Source organism: Leguminivora glycinivorella, chromosome 16, assembly GCF_023078275.1.
Source record: "Leguminivora glycinivorella isolate SPB_JAAS2020 chromosome 16, LegGlyc_1.1, whole genome shotgun sequence".
Taxonomy (NCBI): domain Eukaryota; kingdom Metazoa; phylum Arthropoda; class Insecta; order Lepidoptera; family Tortricidae; genus Leguminivora; species Leguminivora glycinivorella.
Window position 1 is genome coordinate 21410513 of NC_062986.1, and position 24647 is coordinate 21435159.

Consider the following 24647-nt stretch of genomic DNA (forward strand, 5'->3'; position numbering starts at 1 on the left):
TGTTTCAGGGCCAATATTAGACATTTTTAAAATATCATTAAACCCATGGATGAAAATGACCCAAAATGCATATGTACATCGGCAACCACGTTGTTTTTATATAGATACAAATAATTTCTTCTCGAATATTTCTTTGACTGAACACTGCTTAAAAATAGAAATACCTAAATTTCGAGCTAAGCAGGTACCTAGGACGACCCAAAATATTATTTTTATATTTGATCAATAGTCTAAAAACTATATGCAAAAAAGAAGCAACGTGAATATTATCGAAACCTCAAAAGCTATCGCTACCCGACTATCGGTCCGAATTTCGGATACTAATTTTTTCATCTTTTAGTAGATATAGTTAAATGTAAAATTATAAGTATTTATTTTACTTGCCGCTCTTGAGTATTTTTATGCTCGTTACTTTATTTTTACAATAAAATATAAAACTTTTTAAAAATATTTTTTGATACAAAATCATACTTCATTGATGTGGAACAATGCGTTTTATCGGACCGACATCCGACACTATCGGAAGCGTTTATCGGATGTAGGATGTCGGTCCGACACCCGATATCGGATCGGATAATGTGAAAACGGCCTACACCGCTCAATGTGGCATTTGCACGATACAGCAACGTGCCGCGGCGGCCAGCCGTGTCGCAGTTGTTAGCTAAGCTACCCTTGTCTGCGTGCGTGATGACACGATTCGCTGGTTGTTCTTTTAGGTATTTAAGAACTTTTAGGTGTTTAAGTACTTTTAGGTATTTAAGACGCTACAGGAGCGAAAATGGAAAGGAAAGGGAGCCCTTTCAATTTGGGAATTTTAGTTAAATATACTAGTGTTAACTAGTTTTATCGAAAAAAATTGTCCATCCAGAACAACTCAGTTAAAAGATATTGCGAAAAATTCTTTAAAATCGAGGTTCCGCTCTCGACTGTTTCCTCCTTCAAAACTTAATGAATCGTAAGTGCGTTTTCACATTATCCGATCCGATATCGGATGTAGGACCGATATCCCATACATTACAGGCGCCATCTTGTATTTTTTCCATTGAAATCCTTATGACATCCGATATCGGATCGGATTATGTGAAAACGGCCTAACGGAATTTAATTACTAACAAAAATAATTGATTAGTCTATAATTTGGATGTTTAGATTATTGCAATACATTAAGACGCTACGGGAGCGAAAATGCTAAAATGGAACGGAGTCCCTCTTTCAATTTGGGAATTTCAGTTAAATATACTAGTTTTATTAACTAGATTTATCAAAAAAAAAATTTCCATTAAGAACAACTCAGTTAAAAGATATTGCGAAAAAATCTTTGAAATCGAGGTTCCGCTCTCTTTTCCTCCTTCAAAACTTATTTAAACGGAACGAAATTTGAGAATCTGAATAATTTAAAATGAAATAATCTGTGTCGGACCGTTTAGATTTTTTGGACAATTGTTACCGATCTTGAGTATCCCTTTTTCGAGCCATATTGAAAAATGCCGTTTTTAGAAATTTTTGATTGGATCTAGCATCTTTTAAAATAAGAATAGCAAAAAATATCAAAACGGTCCGACTCAGAAAAAATAATAATAATCTGTGTCGAAAAAATCATTGCTCTATCTTCAAAAACCAAGGAGGAAATAGTCGAGAGCGTTTGTATGGAGAACTGACCTGTATCGTATCGTCTTAAGAAATCTGATTTCAAAGGTTTAGGTAGGAAATCTAATCATCAATATTATTGCAATGTAAAATTATTTTTTCTTTTTTCTCCGTGTTTTCTAACGCGCTTATTTTTAGGAAGCGGTTTTTTTTCATGGTTTGTTTAAGGTACACACCGACATGTTGTAAACATTTTTTAGTTTTTCGTAAGTTAGTCGTTAACGGTGGTCTACAGCTAAAATTGATCTACGACAGAAATGATCTGTACATATTAAAGTAAGTAGGGAAGAAAACCGCCATGCTGAAGTGTATTTGTGCATGCCACGTCTGGTCTGTCGCATGCATGGTGAGACGACTTGGACGCCTTTATGAGTGACTGCATGGCCGGAAAAATAACACCAGAGGGAGTTGCGGAAATCAAGGGGAGGGAGCTTTGCCCAGCAGTAGGGCACTATAACGGGCTAATTAAAAAAATCTGTACCAGTTTAATTTTAATCTATTTTTAAGAAAATTTCCTACTAAAATGTAGATTCTAGCGAAAAAACGTACCTAGGTTTTTCCAGTTGAACATTATTTTTAGCTGCAAACCACTATTTACGATTTAATCAATTTAAATAAAACTTGCCTACTAAATTATCCATTTGCATATTGATCATAGTGAAAACACGTACGAAAACGACGTACGTTTTTCTGTTTTACTTTTTTAAAGGCACAGGTCACACGTTTTTCATCAAATTTATATCGTACCGTTTTGGTTTTTTGGCTAATTGTTACCAATCTTGAGTATCACTTTTTTTGCGCCATAATGAAAAAGGCAGTTTTTTGATTGACTCGAGCGTCTTTAAAAATAAAAATATCAAAACGTTCCAACACAGATAAGATTAATAATTAATAACAATCTGACTGGGAACAAATCAAATTATTTTATTGAATATTTTTTTGATTTGTTATTTAATAACCTAACAATAAAATTAAAATTTTGAAAAAACTCCCGACCGCGACATAGTAGACCGATTTTCATGAAACATTGCTAAGAACACTCCCGACTAACTCAGCTTTCAGACAAAAAAAATCAATCTAAATCGGTTCATCCGTTTGGGAGCTACGATGCCACAGACAGACACACACAGACAGACAGACAGACAGACAGACAGACAGACAGACAGACAGACAGACAGACAGACAGACAGACAGACAGACAGACAAACAGACAGACAGACAGACAGACAGACAGACACGTCAAACTTATAACACCCCTTCGTTTTTTGCGTCGGGGGTTAAAAATGTTATTATTTAAATCTACCCATCGATGTACCCATTGCGGAAATATAAATTAGAGAGGCACTCCATTGTCAATAAACCCTTAATTGCATGATTTTACTTTTTTTAACAATTTACAGATATATGACACCATGGTGGTATATATGCTGAGCACTGGAAAAATAATGAAAAAAATCTATCACCATTTTTTTAATATGAAACAACGTAACTACTTAGAAAAAAACCGGCCAAGAGCGTGTCGGGCCACGCTCAGTGTAGGGTTCCGTAGTTTTTCGTATTTTTCTCAAAAACTACTGAACCTATCAAGTTCAAAACAATTTTCCTAGAAAGTCTTTACAAAGTTCTACTTTGGTGATTTTTTTCATATTTTTTAAACATATGGTTCAAAAGTTAGAGGGGGGGGGACGCACTTTTTTTTCCTTTAAGAGCAATTATTTCCGAAAGTATTAACATTATCAAAAAATGATTTTAGTAAACCCTTATTCATTTTTAAATACCTATCCAACAATATATCACACGTTGGGGTTGGAATGAAAAAAAATTTCAGCCCCCACTTTGCATGTAGGGGGGGTACCCTAATAAAAAAAAATTTCCCATTTTTTATTTTTGCACTTTGTTGGCGTGATTGATATACATATTGGTACCAAATTTCAGCTTTCTAGTGCTAACGGTTACTGAGATTATCCGCGGACGGACGGACGGACGGACGGACGGACGGACGGACGGACGGACGGACGGACGGACAGACAGACATGGCGAAACTATAAGGGTTCCTAGTTGACTACGGAACCCTAAAAAGATGATTTTTAATAGCATATTGAAAAATTCGAATATTGCTTAGTATTTTATCGTGAAAAACTGTACTAAATCTACTATTGATTCAATTTTCGTGATGCTTGGAAAAAAATCCATCACCAAGTAAAGAAGGGTTAAATATAAACGACACGAAGTTTAATTCGAACACAACAGTTCACAATTGCGAGCAGCGGTAACGCACCGCCAGTTTTGGCGGCGCGGCGACGCGCCGCAAAAATTCTGCGTTGCGGTGCCGCGCCGCGAGTTTTGCGGTGCGTCGACGCACCGCGAGTTCTTGCGTCGCGGTGCCGCGCCGCAGATTTCCTGCCGCAAAAACTGGCGGCGCGGCAACGCAACGCAGAATTTTTGCGGTGCGTCGCCGCAACGCGCCCATGTGGCCAGGCCCTAATATATTTAAAAAGAAAATATATACTCTAATGAGTCTAAACACTCAAGACTAAGTAATATTTATTTGTTATACAAGGGGGCAAAGTTGTATTTTAACGCCGAGTGTGGAATTGAAAAACGAGGAAGTGAAAGGATTCAACAGTTGAACCACGAGCGAAGCGAGTGGTTTGAGAATAGAATCCTGAACTTTCGAGTTTTTTAACACACGAGAAGTAAAATACATTTGCACCCGAGTGTAACACAAAACTTTTCCCCTCACTATAGCGAGGAAACTGCAACGCAAAAAATGCGTTTATCACTGCTTGCAGTAGTTCCACAGGTGGTAAATCATCTTTATTACTAGATTCACCTACTTTTATCAGTTTTAAAGCAGTTAATTTGACTTTATTCAAGGTCAAATTACTTTACCCACTAGTGGATAGAATGCGTTTTTACCCGCTGGTATTAAAGGACAAAACACGTGTTTCCGAGCTAGTGAGGGGAAATCAATGTAGTGAGGGGAAAACGAAATTAAAGCACATGTATAAGTATAATATGTACTCATAGTATATTAGTGTAGAAGCAATTGACCTTTGAGGGGCTCGCGACATTTCATTGACCCTTTAAGGAACATGACTCATTGAGCGATTAATTTTACTACGAGTATACTTAGAATGAGGTGAGAAGTTCTGAGAATTAAAATAATGAAAACATGTCGAGGGCAATAAATCAAAAGGCCAGTAAAAATTACGTTCCTGTCATTCAAGAGAGTGTGATAAAATAATATGAAAGTGTTTCTTCTGTGGCCTATTCCACCACAGTGAAATTAACACTCTTTGTTGAATAGGCAATGAACGACGGCGACAATTGTCACTGTTGTGAAATAAGCCGCTGATAATTTTGAAACGAATTTCAAACCTTCATACTTTTATGATGATATAAAATGAAAAAAAAAATGAAAATGAAATATTTATTTTTCAAGTAGGCATATTACAATGCGCATATGAACGTCAAATAAAGCTACGCCGGCTCTAACCCTACGCCTCAGCCTCGAGAAGATAATTAACCTATAGTCAATCTATATATTACTTTACCGACAACAACATCCATTAAAAAAAAAAACGAGTCGACATAGTTCTTTAAAAACCTGGCGTATAAGGATGGTCGCACGATCATAAAGCATCAGACCGTCCCTATCGCACTTACAAATAGTGCGATTGGGACGGCCTGATAAATAAATAAATAAATCACCGTGCCTAATGTCTAGCACATTAGTTCGCGTCGTTTAGTGAAGAGTTTACATGTGTTTACCTTCCACTCCTGAACAGCAGACAGCTGGTTAGCCAGGATACAGCCAGCCGTGCCTCCTATGATGATGAAGTCAAACACGCTGTTCCTGACATCTAGCTCATCAGCTCGGGTCCGGGCTTTGCTAAAGAATTCATATCTGGTTACCTTCCACTCCTGAACAGCAGACAGTCGGTTAGCCAGGATGCAGCCAGCCGTGCCTCCCCCTATGATGATGAAGTCAAACACACTGTTCCTGACATCTAGCTCATCAGCTCGGGTCCTGGTGGCTTTGCTGAAGAGGTCACAGCTGCAGCACGAGATCAGGCTGAAGAGAGAAGGGTGTTAGTTTGTTAAAGGGAGAAAAAGAGAGGGTATTGTGCTATGATTTTAAATCAAGACTTCGAAATGGATGCACATGTTTGTTTATTAGTTTAGCGTCACGCAAAGTTTGTGACGGAAAAGATATCAAATCCTCTAGTTGGAAATGAGATTTAAGTTTTTTATTACACTTAGGTGGATCTAGGTTATGCCGGGGTGTACAGTCAACCAATAGGGTTCCACTAGAGGCCATCGTAGAACTATGTCACAGTGACGTTATAAATCAGATTATAAGAAATCTCTTACTGCTTGTCATTTTGACATGGTTGTAGAGTGGTCTAGGGTTCCAATTGGTTGACTGTACTGTGTGCGTGGTGGAATGCTTTATAGTGACCCTGTGACACTCCACCCAAGGCGGAGACGGAATTCGTTGGTGGTTTTAGAAGGTAGTCCTCCTGGTTAATCCGTCATCGCCCCTGGTCCCCCGGACCGGATGGCATGCCTAAATGCATTTCCCCAACGTAAAAAAAGGGTTATCTAGGATATAGTCTAGTCAATAAGAGAGTTTCATAACTTGAGTTGATGACTCGTGACCTTTACCCTTGATTAAGACGGATGAAAACATGTTTACTTATACGAAAATTAAAGCTGCATTTTTTGGGATAGCTTCAGCTTAGATTTAGATTTAGATTTAGATTTATTTATTTCATAATATAAAATTACATTATAAATTATTCTACCTTAATCTATAAGAATTTATATTATGATCGTCGAGTATGATTTTTAATGAAATATCAATTACAATTATAATTTGATACTAATTTTAAAAATATAACAATAATGATTTATAAGTAATCACAATGTCAATTTTTACATAAAAAGGAAAAAAGAAAAAACAAGGTATCTCATAATGATCGTCAAACTAAAATTAAAATACAATAATGGATTACAGTCAATTTATATTACATGTCATTTCCATATACTCATTTACAGAATATAATGGATTTTCCAATAAAAAGATTTTCAATTGGCGTTCAAAAGTTTCGTCAGATGTTTCTGTTCGCAATTTCGCGGGTAGTCGTTCGTAGTATGTCGGTCCAATCACTCTCGGGTTCTTTACTGAAAGCGCCATGCGACGCGGCACTGTTCGCAATCTCCCTGTGGACCGAATTTGTTTCCCGGAAACTTCAACGCGCTTGAACATCGAGTAATGTGTCATTATTATTATTTTTTTTTTTTTTATTTATTATTATTAATGCACAGTACAGGTCTTAAATCTAAGCAAGTTCCTGCAAAACTGTATATACAGTTTGACTGCAGGTATGAGTCTCTTTGTATCTCATGTTTATACTTATATTTTATTTTACTTAATCTAACTGTTCACTTAAGTGGCACTTGCATGTATGCAGTTGTCACTCAAGTGTTTGCAACAAGTACAGTTTCAAGGCGCTTTTAAATTTATTTTTATTTTTCTCTTGTCGAATGGTCTCGGGTAGACTATTCATTAAATACGGAATTCTTTTCCTTAGAGTTCTATCTCCAAAATAATTACTAACACGGGGAACATCAAATTTTCGCGCTGTTACTGCCCTTGTTCCATGCTTATGTTCTATCAGTATTGAGTTATGCTCTACATTGCCATGGTTGTTAACTGCTAGAAGGAATTATACCGTTCTGTTTGAAGAGCTCCCTGCACGGATGTCTAGTTTGTACTCCGGTTAGTAGTCGTACCGCTCGTTTTTGAAGGATTAAAACTCGCTTCGCATCCGTGGAGTTTCCCCAAATCAACGTCCCGTAAGATATTAGCGAGTGAAAATTTGAGAAATATACAGCCTTCAGTGCTTTTCTCGATATAAGCGGCTGAAGCTTCTTAATGGCGAAGACAGCACTACTCAACTTGTTGCATAACTTGTGAACATGGCACTTCCAGTTAAGATTCGAGTCGACCGTAAAACCCAGGAATTTGCTTTCGAAACACAATGGCATTGGACCGTTTTCAATACATGATGGTGCTTCAGTGCTACGGGCCGAAAAAATCATCACACTGGACTTCGCGACGTTCAGGAGCAAACCATTCGACGAGAACCACGCCTGAAGCTGTTCACATGCCTCACTGATTCTTTCAGCCAACTGTTCGTGATTTTGGGCCCTCACTACAACTGTCGTGTCATCCGCAAAGAGTATAGGAATGCCGCTCGTTATTGCTGAAGGCAGATCATTAATAAATAGCAAAAATAACGTATTGCCAATCGCAGAGCCCTGTGGAATACCCAAGTTGACATGACCCATATCCGAGGTGAGTACTTTCCCATTCGTGGTCAGTTTCACCACCTGCTTACGGTCCGACAGGAATGACGTGAACAATTTAAGAGCAGAATCTGTAATACCGTACATGCTTAGTTTAGTTAACAGTAGGTCGTGGTTAATAACATCAAATGCTTTTGATAAGTCACACAGAATGCCTGCCGTCTTGTGCTTCTCATCGAGGCCTGTGATAATGTTGTCAATGATCTTGTGCGCCGCCATTGTAGTTGACCGGTTGCGTTTGTATGCGTATTGCTGATCAGTAAGTAGGGCATGTTTTTCTAGATATGTCATCAGGCTGGAGGACAGAATGGACTCCACTATTTTTGAAATAGTGGGGACGATAGTGATTGGTCGATAGTTGTTCACGTCATCCCTCTCACCCTTACCCTTGTACACAGGACAGACTCGGGTATTCTTAAGTACACTGGGGTATTTACCGCTCTGAAACATAGCATTTATTAATATTACTAATATGTCAGCAATAATTGGCCATATACTTAAAATAATGTTTAATGACATGTCATAAACGTCAATAGTTGTGCGGGTTTTTAACATTAATTTTATTGTATTGTCCAAGTGGTCACGTGATACTACAGGGAGATTGAATTTTTGTAAAATAATATATTTGCTTAAATATTTACTGACATATCCTTTAGACATTTGCTCATCGCTATTTATAACATATTTTGTAGCTATATCAATAAAATGTGAATTAAATGTATTCGGAATTTCTTCGTAATATAATACGGCATTTGAATCTTCTCGTTTCAATGATATGGATTGGGGCTTTGTTTTTAATCCAATCTCGTCGTTTACGACTTTCCATATTTCTTTTGATGGATTTTTACTTTGTGCTAACCTGTTTTGAATAAATGACTGCCGGGCACTTAGTGTCTCGGTTTTAATAAGTTGTGTGTAGTGGTCAATACAGTCAGATATTAACTGGTTATTAGGATATTGTCGTCTTATCTCATGAAGATCTCTGTGCTTTTGTATATATTCGTGTAATTTGTCAGATGCCCACGGAATAGGTGATTTCTTTTTTATTCTCATTTGTTTTACTGGGAAATGTAAGTTTATATAAAATGTCAAAATATTAAATAGTTTATTAAATTTGCAGTCAATGTCAATAGTATTATCATATATAAAATCAAAATTATAATTTGAGATGTTAAAAAAGAATGAATAAATAGATTCATGATTAAATAATCGGCGTTCAATTATGTCAGTTGTTTCGGTATTTTTTCCTCGTTTAATAGTGATAACAAACTGTTGCGCGTTGTGATCACTAATTGCAGTATCCACTGACGATACTCTAAGAAGCTCGCGCGAACAATTTGTTATTCCACAGTCAATGGATGTCGCGGAGTCGGCTGTTACGCTAGTCGGAAACGTTACGGTGTTTACACAGCCATAGCTACTCAATACGTCATCGACTTGCTGCCTTAATCTATTGTCCGAGTTGTAATCCACATTTTGATCGCCAACTAAAATAAACTTTTTATTTTCGTCAGAAATTTTACACAATAATAATTCTAGCTGTTCTAAATAGATGTCAAAATTGCCATTACATGTTCGGTATAATACAACAATAATCAATTTATTACTAGGAATTTCAATAGCCGTAAATTCAATGTGATATTGAACGCATAAGCTATGTAGGTCATTGCGTTTTTTATAGTGCAACCCGTCTCGGATAAACAGTGCTACCCCGCCATGGGCGTCGGCGCGCATTCGACAGTAGCCGTTCGCGAGTGCATACCCACATATCTTCACGCGTTCAAGCTCATTTTTTCGACACCAAATTTCACTTAAACCCAGAATATCCGGTCGTGCGTTATATAGTAATAGTTCTAATAATGATGTTTTACTGCAAACAGATCTAACATTTTGGTGGATGATTATTAAATTGTGTTCTATTTTGGTTTGGATGCGCTCAGGTGTTCTTTGGAGTTTTTTGGATGTACCATATTGAAAAAACGTACCCTGACACCATCTGGCCAATTTGCTGCACTTCGGGCGACCTTCACTTTGTCAGCCGGCACGTCCAGGCGGAATGACGTGTAGTTGCCTCGAGTTACCACCAGCTTTTCACACACTGGGGCCGCAATCTTCATCTGGTTCTGGACGTGGAGGATGACATCATCAGCTGTGGTGTCTTCGCTGAGGTTGTAGACGTGCAGACGAACGACGCGGGGACCTGCTGCACGCAGGCCGCTGGTACTCGGAACTGGAGGTGGATTTGCAGGTGTAATGGGTGCTGCAGGTAGCCCTACCGCGTCAGCCACGTTCAAAGCAGCAGTATTGCCCTTGGTGCCTGTGGACTGACCCTGCGTGGCCTTGGTTTTCGCAGCATACCGGCGCGAGCGGGCACTGGGTTTCTCGGCGGCAGGTGGGGCATCAGTCGGATTGGACTCCGCTGTCTTAAGGACGGGGCTTGAAGTGACAGGGCTAGACGTCGCAGAACTGTCAGACTTGGGACTTGATGTGGCAGTAGCTGTTGGCATCACGGAGTTCGATGTCGATTGATCCATTTCTCCATCATCAACCTGGTCATCATCAATGAATATCAGGCCCTGAGGACCCGATTGGTTTAGTGGCTCATAAGAGACATTGTGGGGCTGATCTACTGTGGTGTCTGTGGTGTTAGTTACAGTGCGTAAGATTGTTTCGATGTGCTTGCTCTGGCATGTAAGTAGCCTATTTTGCTCATTTATAATATCGAAACAGGACTTCATCTGCTTCTTCATATCACAAATCTCATTTTTTAAATTTGAAATTGTGTTCACCAACCTGTTAACGGCCGCCGCACTCGATGCCTCTTTTGCCATATTTGGAGCCATTTTTCTGCTGTTTTTTATTATTCACTATAATATTGTGACTATAGACGTAATATTTAACACTGAATTTATTCAAAATTATGTGTTTAAATAATTAAATTAATTAATATTACGAAGAGCGTTTGAATTTGACAAGTAGTCGTCCAGTGGCGCCCTCTAGGATTAAGTAAGTTGTTGATACTCAACTGTAACTTGTCTAAAGACTAACATTAGCGAAAGTAAGAAGATCTACTGTATTTTAGCCGTGAAACAAAGTTAGGGAGTGCCATTAATCCTAATACTCGTAGATATCGTACTTGAAATGTATATTTCCTGAATGGAAGGAAATTTCCCAAACACGGTTTCCTCTCGACATTCAACAGGCGAGCGCTTCCTCCCGATGTTTCGTTTTTACCATATCAGTAAAAACCGTTAAAATCTAATAAAATCTACGCCACAAGCCGCTCCCAAACAATCGACATTTTTTTATCCCTTCCTGTCTGCGTCCGATTGTAAATTTCTGTACGATAATCGATGGAATCAATCAGGCGTTATATACTTTGCGGAAATCCAAGATGCTAAATCAAAAAGAGTATTTTACTGTTCCCGTTTAACCCGGGTTAATTGGCTAACTCTGAAAAGTCCAATGGATTTTTACACTACAGTGACAATTGTCGCCTGACAGTGTCACTTCGCCGTTCATTGACTGTTCAATAGGGAAATTATTGACGCTGAGTAGGTAGCAATGTTTCTTAATAACCCAGAAGTAGGCATAGAATTAATTGACAATGTCAAATATCAATGTCACTGCGGTGAAATTGGTCACTAGTGTCCCTAGTAATTGCCACGAAGGCGTGTATAAAAAAATCCTTGTGTTATGTATAAGTTATTGCTTTGATAAGAATGTAACAATTTTGATACATACAAGTGTATAATTAGATTGCTACACACTCAAATTTTTACAAAATCAAATCTCAATGCGCTGTAAGACGTAAATTGTAAATATTCTTGAGGAACAATGCCTGTTCTGTGCCCGTCAAGGTTAAACATCAAGGTGAACTTTTTGCATAGTATGTATGTACGTATTGGTCTATCGATTGGTAGCATTTTGTGGGCGAAAACTTTTTTAACAAAAAATAAAACCGCCTTCAAAAATAAGCGCGTTACAAAACACGGAGAAACTAAAAAGCAAAAAATAATAAACCTTTGAATTCAGATTTCTTATCGTATTGCAATAATCTAAACATCCAAATTATAAACAAATCAATTATTTTTGCAGTCGGTACCAGACCTGTTCGTCGCCTTGCTATTGCCTGTTTGCCCCACCCAACTCATACGCAGGCTGGCACCGACTCCAAAAATAATTGATTTGTTTATAATTTGGATGTTTAGATTATTGCAATACGATAAGAAATCTGAATTCAAAGGTTTATTATTTTTTGCTTTTTAGTTTCTCCGTGTTTTGTAACGCGCTTATTTTTGAAGGCGGTTTTATTTTTTGTTAAAAAAGTTTATTTATTTGTTGATTTTTAGTGGTTCCTATTGATATTATATGTATCAGTCCGAATACATGTACACTAGTGAAAGAATTATCCTTTAACTCCTAACCATTGAGGAGTTGACCTTCCATCATCAGCTCAGCCACATAAAATTATTACCATCAGGCGTAAATACTGGTTTACCTTTGAAAAATACACTGAAAACATTACATGTGCCTACAACATTTGAAGAGTTCCCTCGATTTCTCCAGGATCCCATCATCAGACCCTGACTTGGTGCCAATGGGACCATCTCGGGGTTATACCCGTTCGATCAAAAAAAAAATTTTGAAAATCGGTCCACAATTCTCGGAGATATCGAGGAACATACATACAAAAAAAATAAAAAAAAAACATTCAGTCGAATTGAGAACCTCCTCCTTTTTTGAAGTCGGTTAAAAAGTACAATGAAGCACAGTACACGAAGTACTCAATGAAACCAAATAGGTAAATAAATAACATAGGGCATTGAAACTTCATAATATATCCAAAGATATAAAACACTCATGAACCATGACGTGAAGATAAATGTAATATGCTTAATAAAAGCCCATTACGAAACCCGATTAGAATCTAGGAGCATCCATCGGTTTCACAGGCAAGGTAATTTCAGACGATCTAACATTTAGCCACGTAATAGCCCACCCCGTGGGCCACGTCCTGGGGATTCCTATGTTGCTAATAAATATAAAAATATCATAATTCTTCGCTGATTTTAATTACAAACATTAGATTAAACAAAATATACTTTCTCGCTAAACAGAAAACAACTGACAGACAGACGCACTTACATTGTTATAGCGTGACAACCTATGACAAATGACAGATAACCGTCCATCTTAGTTTTCCCTTTTAAGCGACAATTGTAACCGCCGTGTGTTAGCATTTTTAATTTTGTATTATTTTCATATATGGTTTATAACAACGTATGGAATTTTTTATTTCCGGAATAAACTGATTTCATTCATTAATTTCATTTCATTCATTAACAATTGTGTCGCTTAACTTCAAACCTGGGTAAATCCATTCTGCTTTAAGGTTGAATATATAAAAAACATGATATGATCTGAAACATAATCAACCTTATAGCACAATGGATTTACCCAGTTTTGAAGTTAAGCGACACAATTGTCACCATCGTGAAATAAGGGCCGTGTCATCAACTTGAATAACTCGTTGCCCTCGTTGGGCTCCCACTTCGTGGTTATCTTGGCCCACAAGTCAAACCATCTGGCAGACCACGTCGGCGATGGCGGGATAACTTGGATAATTGGATTCCTTTTTGAAAGACTGGCCAGATATTGCTTTAAACAGGGATGAGTGGACGAATAGGGGGGAGGCCTTTGCCCAGCAGTGGGACATAGTTGGCTCTAAATAACAAATCATTGGATCGACATCCGGAAAATTGCGGGTCACAACTGGATTAGACTATCCCAGGACCGGGACAAGTGCTGTACTAGAAAAGGCCTATGCTCAGCAGTGGGCGATAAAGGGCTGATATGATGATGATGATGATGATGATGAAATAATAAATAAATAACTAACCTGAGTATAAATATAATCCTCATGTTCACTAAATCCATGTGCGTGTTACCCAACTTCGCTCACAAATGGAAGTAATGCGTTGGTGCGCGTTGCGAAAAGGACGCGTTAGGAAAGAGGATGCGATTGTCAGTTTGTACCTATAAAGGGTACCGTTTGGTAATTATTAACGGTTCATAAAATTACAATTAAGTAATAAATGAATAATATTATGTAGACGTTAAACTTTCTTGAGACATATAATATATTTAATGAGTCTACGGTTGTACTCACGTTATTACATCACTTTTAGATAAATTCGCAAAAAAATTTTTTCATCACTTTCATACATAATGAATTTATTAGTGTGAGAAACTCTTAAGAAAAACATTCAAGTTAGTGTCAAGTGATTGACGGCACGTGACAAAACAAATAACATTAGGAATTGGTAAAGGCTGTGACTCACGTGTTCAGCAATTATCTTTATTTTTTTAATAACTCGGTAACCGCAAGAGTTAAGACGCTAGTTTCTTAGAGAAATTGATCAATCAATCAATCAATCAATCATTTATTTGCAAGAATACTTAATTGTAGTTACAGGTTGTTCTTGTAAGAATTTTCAGTCACAGTATTCTATCGTGGTTAAACGATGTGCAAATATTAAAGAAACAAAAAAAGCTACATGATTGCATTTGAAGTAATGAAAATTTGAAAGTCGCATGCTCTTCTATGAAAGCGGTCTCTTACGCGGCTAACGTCCTTACCACTAGACCACCCGCCGTGGTACCCGACGAAATTTCTCTAGTGTATGTTGTCTCTGATAAGGCTAGGCGCCTTTGACCAACTCTAAGGGCCAGCAATATGTGCTTGCACCTCCTATACAAATCCTTTACAGGACTGCGGTACAGCTAGAGAGATGGTGCTGCCATCTATACAACTAGGGAACTATAAAAGCGTTAGGGCGTAGTGCGTAGAGTAGCCAACGTGTCAATCGTTTACGCTTCAAAGAAAATAAAACGCAACAGTAGGTATATCAGTACGAAAGAGTGATAGATACGATGGCTACCGCTACTCGTTCAACTGAACACGCGTAGCGCTCACGGTTCACGCTTGACCGTTTTCGCTCCAACGATTGTAAACGCTTCCTAGTCCGATTAGCGATGGAAACTGTATTCATTTAGAACGATATGCAGCTTGTCAGAAGAAGACAGGATGTCTTCACGGACTAGAGCAACCTAATAAGTTTGCAGCGGTTTTGATAGCACCGTCAGCACAGAATGAAAAATAGTACTACCGTATAAAAACATAATACATCAAATTTTGAAAAAACCCACGACCGTGACATAGTAGACCAATTTTCATGAAACATGGCTAAGAACACTCCCGACTAACTCAGCTTTCAGACAAAAAAACTAAATCTAAATCGATTCATCCGTTCGGGAGCTACAATGCCACAGCCAGAAACACACACAGACAGACAGACAGACAGACAGACAAACAGACAGACAAGTCAAACTTATAACACCCCGTCGTTTTTGCGTCGGGGGTTCAAAACCGGAGTTACAGCAATTCGAGGTCGAATCGTTTAATCCATTTCGACTATTTAGTCTTGTCAAAATCAAACAATTAACTTAATTATTTTGTGGTAGCGTACGCAAATGGCTGCCAAGTTGCCTGCCCTAATAATGTTACGTGACAGGTTAACCGATTCGTTGCGTGTTCCATTTTCGAAAACTACGCTGTGACGGCGAACAACTTTTGCCGATTTCAAATTGAATCGACTCGCGTGTCATATTAGTAAGGCGGCGGAATTGAAAAAAGTCGTCTAGTTTTGAAGTTGATGTGACTGGAGAGTATACTGCTGACAAGTGGTATCGTTGTGATCGGTAGACTTTACTAAGTACGAAATAATGATTTGTCGCATTCTCAGACTGTGGGGGGGTTAACTATGAAGTCACAAAGATCGCGGTCCCGGGTTTCAATTTTTTGCCAATTTGTCTAGAACCCCTTATCCAATTTTGAAAAATGAGGTGTCGATTGAAAGCGTATAACATGCTGATTAAAATTTCTTATATGTGAAAAGTATAGTTTTGTTAGTTAGTTTTTAATTAACAATAATGCAAAAAATACTTTTTTTTTACTCTCTTTTTTGATTTTCGTGACTCAAAAAGGCAATGAAAACGGCCACTTAGCTAAAAAATATGTTATATAAATCATTTAACTACATTATTAAGCTATCTGTTGCTATTTAAATTTCTACGATCGGATAATAAATAAGCAAACTACAACCACATACCTGTAGGCGGGGAGTACCGCTTGACACGCGTTCCCATACATTCGGCGTCTACCAAATTACACCTCGCGCAAAATTCGGTTCAAGCAGATATACCTCTAATCTTATTCATCGTAACCTATCAATATTAGTATCATTTGAAAGTACAATTAAAGTACTTTAAGAAACAATGTCAATCATTTTCTTAAAATCAATAATCGCCAGTCTGCGGTGGTTACAAAGGAAAAAAGTGGGTATGCAATTTGACTGGTTTCCTAGGTTTGATACCCTAGACGAGTTTAAAAGGGGAGGTAAAGGTGACATATGGGTTGTTCTCTGGCCTAAAAGCTATACAGAGGGTCAGGGGAGAAAAAAACTAGGGTTTAAGTTTAGTTTTAAGTTATTTTTTCTTTTATTTGTTGATTTTATTGTGTTTAATTTTTTTGTAATTTTATCAAGGATACACGTTGGTTTCTTTTGGTAAAAATTCCCTTTTTTATGAGAAATGTTATGAATTTTATGGCATTTTCCGATAGAGACTAAAATTAACTTTCAAATAAGGCCACATAGTCATACTGATACTTATATAATATTAAGGGTAATACCAAGTAATACCGTTTGAACTCAAACGACTTAGAGGTGCGGTTTTTTAACCCAGTAGGTATTAAAAAGTAATCGTAAAATCAAAACGATTGGATTTCGGTCGTTATACACATTAAATCACTAAAATGAAGTTACCTATAATGTTTTACTAATTATAATCCTCACTTTTAGCCACTTTTCTCAAAACATAATTATTCAACAGAAGTCAAGATAACATTAAGAGCATATTTATTAATGCGTTAGAAATATGAAATAGTTGTTGAGGTACACTTGTTAAGTACATGCAGCTCCTGCAAATACACTCAGTGTCAAAAAAATCACACATATCAATCGTTTGCGTTGAAGCAGTATTGACCCACATATTAGAGAGCAGGGCACGCAGGCCGCCTCGTAAGACTATGTGTGGCACTGAGGAACCAGTGAAGTCAGGTCTATGGATTGCTACACTGCTGTCCCGCTTGCACTAGGTACTTCGCCGGGGCTATTACCCTTAATATTATATAAGTAAAAGTATGACTATGTGGCCTTATTTGAAAGTTAATTTTAGTCTCTATCGGAAAATGCCATAAAATTCATAACATTTCTCATAAAAAAGGGAATTTTTACCAAAAGAAACCAACGTGTATCCTTGATAAAATTACAAAAAAATTAAACACAATAAAATCAACAACTAAAAGAAAAAATAACTTAAAACTAAACTTAAACCCTAGTTTTTTCTCCCCTTACCCTCTGTGTAGCTTTTAGGCCAGAGAACAACCCATATGTCACCTTTACCTCCCCTTTTAAACTCGTCTAGGGTATCAAACCTAGGAAACCAGTCAAATTGCATACCCACTTTTTAGGGTTCCGTAGTCAACAAGGAACCCTTATAGTTTCGCCATGTCTATCTGTCCGTCCGTCCGTCCGTCCGTCCGTCCGTCCGTCCGTCCGCGGATAATCTCAGTAACCGTAAGCACTAGAAAGCTGAAATTTGGTACCAATATGTATATCAATCACGCCAACAAAGTGCAAAAATAAAAAATGGAAAAAAATGTTTTATTAGGGTACTCCCCCTACATGTAAAGTGGGGGCTGATATTTTTTTTCTTTCCAACCCCAACGTGTGATATATTGTTGGATAGGTATTTAAAAATGAATAAGGGTTTACTAAGATCGTTTTTTGATAATATTAATATTTTCGGAAATAATCGCTCCTAAAGGAAAAAAAAGTGCGTCCCCCCCCCTCTAACTTTTGAACCATATGTTTAAAAAATATGAAAAAAATCACAAAAGTAGAACTTTATAAAGACTTTCTAGGAAAATTGTTTTGAACTTGATAGGTTCAGTAGTTTTCGAGAAAAATACGAAAAACTACGGAACCCTACACTGAGCGTGGCCCGACACGCTCTTGGCCGGTTTTTCCTTTGTAACCGCCACAAACTGGCGATTATTGATTTTAAGAAAATGATTGACATTGTTTCTTAAAGTACTTTAATTGTACTTTCAAATGATACCAATATTGATAGGTTACGATGAATAAGATTAGAGGTATATATATCTGCTTGAAATGAATTTTGCGCGAGGTGTAATTTGGTAGACGCCGAATGTATGGGAACGCGTGTCAAGCGGTACTCCCCGCCTACAGGTATGTGGTTGTAGTTTGCTTATTTATTATCCGATCGTAGAAATTTAAAAAGCAACAGATAGCTTAATAATGTAGTTAAATGATTTATATAACATATTTTTTAGCTAAGTGGCCGTTTTCATTTCCTTTTTGAGTCACAAAAATCAAAAAAGAGAGTAAAAAAAAAAGTATTTTTTGCATTATTGTTAATTAAAAAATAACTAACAAAACTTTACTTTTCACATATAAGAAATCTTAATCAGCGCTTTCAATCGACACCTCATTTTTCAAAATTGGATAAGGGGTTCTAGACAAATTGGCAAAAAATTGAAACCCGGGACCGCGATCTTTGTGACGTCATAGTTAACCCCCCCACAGTCTGAGAATGCGACAAGTCATTATTTCGTACTCAGTAAAGTCTACCGATCACAACGATACCACTTGTCAGCAGTATACTCTCCAGTCACATGAACTTTTTCCGAGACCCTCTCGCCGCTCTACTATATGCCACACGTAAAAAACCTTTTCCCTTCACTAGCTCGGAAACACGTGTTTTGTCCTTTAATACCAGCAGGTAAAAACGGGAATCATTTTGGACGCCGTCCCGAGCGGTCGTGCCCGGAGCGAACAAATAAGCCTCATAAACAACTAAAAAGTCCAGCGAAAACAATAGATAGACCCATCGACAGATGGTAATGCTCTCGCCGCCGCGCCTACACCCAAGAGCTATCCCGCGTCGAACCGTAACACCCGCGACGCTGCCTATCTATCTATTTCCGAAACCCTGTGTTTGAAAGTGTTTATAGTGAAGTCTGACAGTGAATAGTTATAATATCTTTTTACGTGTACCTATACGTTCGATGTGTGTTGGTGCGCGACCCGCGACGTGAGGACCGTACCCCTGCGACGGTACCAGCGGCCTGGCACGGAGCTGTGGCAGCGACGGCCCTTACCATCAACACCGCAGCAAAATTGGTGAGCCCGTTCCAACTCTGCTACGCCAAAGATCTAGGCCTATTCCAAGTGCAAAGAGACTCAGTACCTAAGGAAAAAAACACCTACAGGAAAAAAAAAAGGGTTACTAGATTTTAGAAGTAGATTAGTAACAGTCCCGCTCTGATCCTATATCTCAAGACTTTAGTAAGGGGCACTGCATGCTATCAGCAACCACACACATGATAGAAATAGACCCACAGGCCACGTACCCCCTAACGTTCCAGGCAACACCACGTAAGGAAAACCAACAGGGCACAAGTTACATACTCATATAGATACACAAAACACATCGTATTTACAAACACACATACGCCACACACAGTTAATACACATACGACCGAACGCTATTATACAAATTCCTAACCACAAACCCCGCCCAAATACACTCACCACTCATATCAACACCATTCATATTAATATTTATTTACCTACATCAAAAGGAATACTCCCATATTATACTCGTAGGTTAGCCCTAAACTTACGCGAACCTAAACAAGCCCTATCTAACAATCAATTCCGCGGTAATTATTCAGCCTGGGGTCAAAATCACTTTAGCTACAGAGCACAGTATTTTCTTTATCTTTTGCTATATCCATTCTTCATTAAACCAGTAGGTTATTGCTGCCATTTCCATAATCTTAAGACACTCTATACTATAGTAAGTTTACTAGATTATCACATATTGAAATTTTATACACATATACTGAAACGTATCCTGCGCGCTAACTACTTAGTGTCCATTTTGGTAGTCTTAACTTGCAACATCAACCAATAAGTAGATTACGGTGCTTAGTACATAAGACTGTCTTTTTCTCTCTTCATCAAATCGCGGGGCAATTGCTAAGTGAGTTCTGGAATTAGGGCTCTCTCACCCTTTCAACTTAAGCAAAGTCAAACCCTCTAGAACACATACCTACGCGTCTCTCTTTTTTTTTCTTACATTCTACGTTTTTGTTTGGGAAATAAGATAGTGCCGCCCGGCAAGTAAAAACAAAAATAATAGCATAAAACTGTTTTTAACTCAAACGTATTTTACCCTATTATACACAACCGAAAAAAAAGGTACACATTTGGTGTGTACTTACAATGCAATACTAGTAAAGGAATTAGGCACTGCCATTAAAGCTCTTTTTTTTAATGTAAGGGCGCTTTCTACTTGCCGGTACCATTATCAATAGTCGTATATATCGGCTAGTTTAAAACTAAAAAACGCATCATAAAACATGTGTTCGGTGTAAACAACGTAGAGAGATCAGCTTTGCACAACCATAGGGCTGCACATTGAAAACCCCGAACCATTGTCAGATACCCGGACAAAAAATAAAAAGCGAAACGGAATACCCCCGGAAGGATAAAAGAAAAGCTGTTGTTTTATGGCACATACCTAGCTGCTAAACACCGGACACGTTCCGCAATTGGGCAATATAACCACGACAAAGACAACAAGCTTTGCTAATTTTGTTGTTGCCCCAAAGGGCAGAGACCCCCGTATTTTTCTTTAGATAATTGCTCATTTGTCTAATTAGGCTTTAGGCTCATCAAAATATCTTTTCTTTTTCTAATTACGATTTATCATGACCACCATACAAGTAATACCCATGGAAAGAGATGGTAATTGTCTATATAGATCCATAGCAGACCAACTTAACAGGGTACTAGCCTCATCACCCGACCAATACGACCATCAAATAATTCGGAGCGAATTGGCTAGCTATGTTTCTGTTAATAGAGAGGATCCCAGAATTAAGCAGGCCCTATTATATAGCGTCACCGAAGCACATAGCAATAATGCCTATTCATTACAAGCGAGTAAGGATGAGATTGACACATACATTCGCAAGCAGTTCCACGATGGTTTTTGGGGTGGGGAAGATATTATTATTGCCGCATCAGAGTTTTTCGTCTTAGATGTGTACATCCACGGTATTTATCCAAACCAACCACTAGTCTACAAGGCACCGTCATGTCTTACAGCCCCGGCCAAGCCTATTCACTTATACTTTCAAAACCATCACTACGATAGCGTAATATTTAATAACAACAGCGCAATCGCAAACAGTTCGATGCCAACCGCCAGCTCACTTGAAAACGCGGAGGGTATTCCTAGCTCCCAATCAACGCTGAGTATTAATAACTCCATAGAACAACAAGAAGCGGATGCCACAGGCCTTAGATTAATAAGACAAACGGTAACCAAAGCAGAGCCACGAGTTAACACATATAGTAACTTATCTGTTGCAACGTGGAATGTAAGAGGATGTGCCTCGCAAAATGACAGACTGAATATAGATCAAGAATTAGCCGGGCACCAAATTACCATTGCTGGTCTCCAGGAAACACACCTTGCCCGGGGAACTTTCTCCTCGAATAATTATGACTGGATTCTGAGCGGGGGGAAACGCGCACGTGAAAGACGAGGCATAGCAATACTTATTAGCAAAGCAGCTAGGTACGAAATTATAAACACATACAATAGACATGAGAACATACTAGCTATACATATTAGACTACAACTCGGAAATCAAAAAGATCAAGACATACTGTTTATTAACACACACGTACCATCCGACTCTACGACATGTTTAAGTACAATAGGGACGATACTAAGACGCTGCCCAAAAAAAGTAACGCCCATTCTATTAGGGGATTTCAATGCCCGCATTGGCAAGAATGATGTCACGCACCAGTCGCCATATATATGCAAGAAAAACTTAATTCATGAGATATCTAACTTTAACGGCACCCTTCTAACGAATTTTGTCGAGCAACACAATTTAGTGGTTAAAAGCTTATGGGGCCGACCATCGAGTAAAGTAACGTGGAGAATGGGACCTAAAGTCTCCCAAATAGATCACATAATATGCAGTCGAGCTAGCGCAACCATGTTTACATCCATCCAAGGTAAGTGGTCCAACAAGATCAAAACAGACCACAAACTTATTTGGGGAACGATCGGGAATCTAAACCCTACTCGCAACACACCACGACATGGGACCCAACCCAAGAATCCACTAAAAAACGAGCTAGACACTCGATTCAACTATAAAGAAGTTAATTATGAGGCACTTCAAAGCAAGAAACATCTCATAACTTTTCAAAAAGAAGTAAGTAAAAATCTCATATCTTGCTTAGATGCGATCGCGCAGGATAGCGGGAAAACTAACAAGAACCCCACCTGGGAGGACCTTAACAAGATTCTAATTAGATCAACAAAGGTCATTCCGCAGGATTGCAAAATAAGATCCGAACGAAGCAAGATGGCCCAAGAGCAACTACAAAAGGCCCTTTTTCTAAAAAACAAATTTCCGAATGTACATTTGTATACAAAAAACCTCAGCCTAGCAAGAAAACGGTTTCGCAAGGCAATAGAACAGGACGACGAAGAAGAATGCGCCTACTTCTTCCGAAACCTCAGTGACCAACATAGGGCAGTACGAATGAAAATAACGTACAAATACTTGCAAAAACACCGCACAAAACTGTCGCGATCGCAGCAGAAATACTTTATCCCGATGGCCCAGTGGATTTCTGATCTTAGAAAATGTGAAGGCCCGATTGTGACGCCCATCGATTGCCACAATAGTACATTGCCGGACTCGGACAGCCCCGACAGTGAGACAATAAGCCGTATAATCAGGCGCATGAGAAACGGAACAGTCCCTGGCACAGACCAAATTGTCCCAGAACTGTACAAAGCGGCCCCCCCAGACTTTATCTCACATGTCACAAACATCATGAAAGATGCCTGGATTAACAACAAGGTTCCAGCAGAATGGGCACTCACCAAACAAGTTCCTATACCAAAAAAAAGCCATCCCAAAGCTATAGGCGATTTTCGAAAAATATCAATTTGCAATGTAGGCTACAGAATCTATGCTAGTTTCTTATTAGAAAAACTGGATGCTACAATAAAACCACTTGGAAGTTATCAAGCCGCTTTCCTGGCTAATAGATCCACCGAGGATCACATCTTTACCCTTCGCCGGGTGTTAGATATAAACTGGAGGGAAGGAACGAAACTGTTTATAACGGCATTAGATATCGAGAAAGCATTTGACACCGTTGATCTAAATGCACTTAGGGACATTATATACTCTCGCACGAACGCCCCTCTCACCAATAGGATTGTAGAAGCATGCATGAACGAAAAAACATTTGTTTCCTGGTGCGGACAATGCTCGGACACGGTTCAGAAAGGTAAAGGGGTAAAACAGGGCTGCCCATTGTCTCCCCGTTTGTTCACCATTCTAATGGACGACGTACTTCGTACGCTCGAAGAAGAAGACGAAGACGTCAGACTAGACCAAGACAAAGAAATCCGACTGCCAATCATTCTGTCTTATGCAGATGATCTAATTATACTAGGCCAGTGTATAAACGTCATCGACCGTTTACTTGGTAAGCTTACAACCCTATTGGACTCCATAGGACTCAAAATAAACGCAGGTAAAACCAAATTAATAATAAGAGACCCAACAGCAGGTTCGACAATCGATCAACAGATAAGATACCTTGGCGAGGTACCTATACAGCCATTAAAGGAAATGAAATATCTTGGCACATACATCACCTCAGGTCATAACAGGAGAGCCACAATTAAGACTAGATGCAATCAGGCCGTAAGAAATTCAAAAATCTTGACAAAATTCATCAAGGAAAAGAAAGTTGAGTGGAAAATAGCGCGACTTATGTATAAAATGGTCATCTCCCCCGCCATGACGTACGGGTTAAACGTAACCGCCCTGACGAAAGCCAATAGAGCCCGCCTAAGACGGTACGAAAGGCACATACTCAAGGAAATGCTACTTGTAGCCAGGGATAGCCCGAAACAAAAGATACACGACATCCTAGAAGATAAAACGATTACCAAAATCATTAAAGTCCGCCGACTCTCATTCTACGGGCATGTCCTTAGACGAGAAAGCCCCCACCTTCTACACGCAGCGTTAAAATATAAAGAAAATACGAGGAAGGAGGGACGCCCAATATACACATGGGAAGACTCCCTAAACCACGACATTCGTCACTACACTAACAGACCCAGATGCTATTGGGAACAAATTTCAGAAAATAGAAGTAGACTAAAGAAAGAAGCTGAGAGAATTTACAGGCAACCGGAAACGGACACGGAGTCAGAGCCAGAAGAAACAGAAACCGGCTGCAGCACCAGCACCACTAACACTCCCCAGGTGACCTAATACGCCGGAGATTGAATTAGATACCACCTAATAAAAACGATATATTGCTACCCCGACACACAACGAAGGGGAA

The 24647-nt window shown here is 38.6% G+C and overlaps 1 protein-coding gene across 1 annotated transcript in view; it reads right to left on the minus strand.

The window, feature by feature from the left end:
* Window positions 1-10868, minus strand: part of LOC125234967 — a 35278-nt gene extending 24410 nt beyond the window's left edge. Inside the window, exons 1-3 of the mRNA XM_048141389.1 lie at window positions 10011-10868; window positions 7769-8466; window positions 5422-5725 (exon numbers count right to left, since the gene is read on the minus strand). Of these exons, the coding sequence (XP_047997346.1) occupies window positions 5422-5725; window positions 7769-8466; window positions 10011-10868 (1860 nt within the window). The remainder of the gene's footprint in view (window positions 1-5421; window positions 5726-7768; window positions 8467-10010) is intronic.
* Between the last annotated feature and the right edge of the window lie 13779 nt (window positions 10869-24647).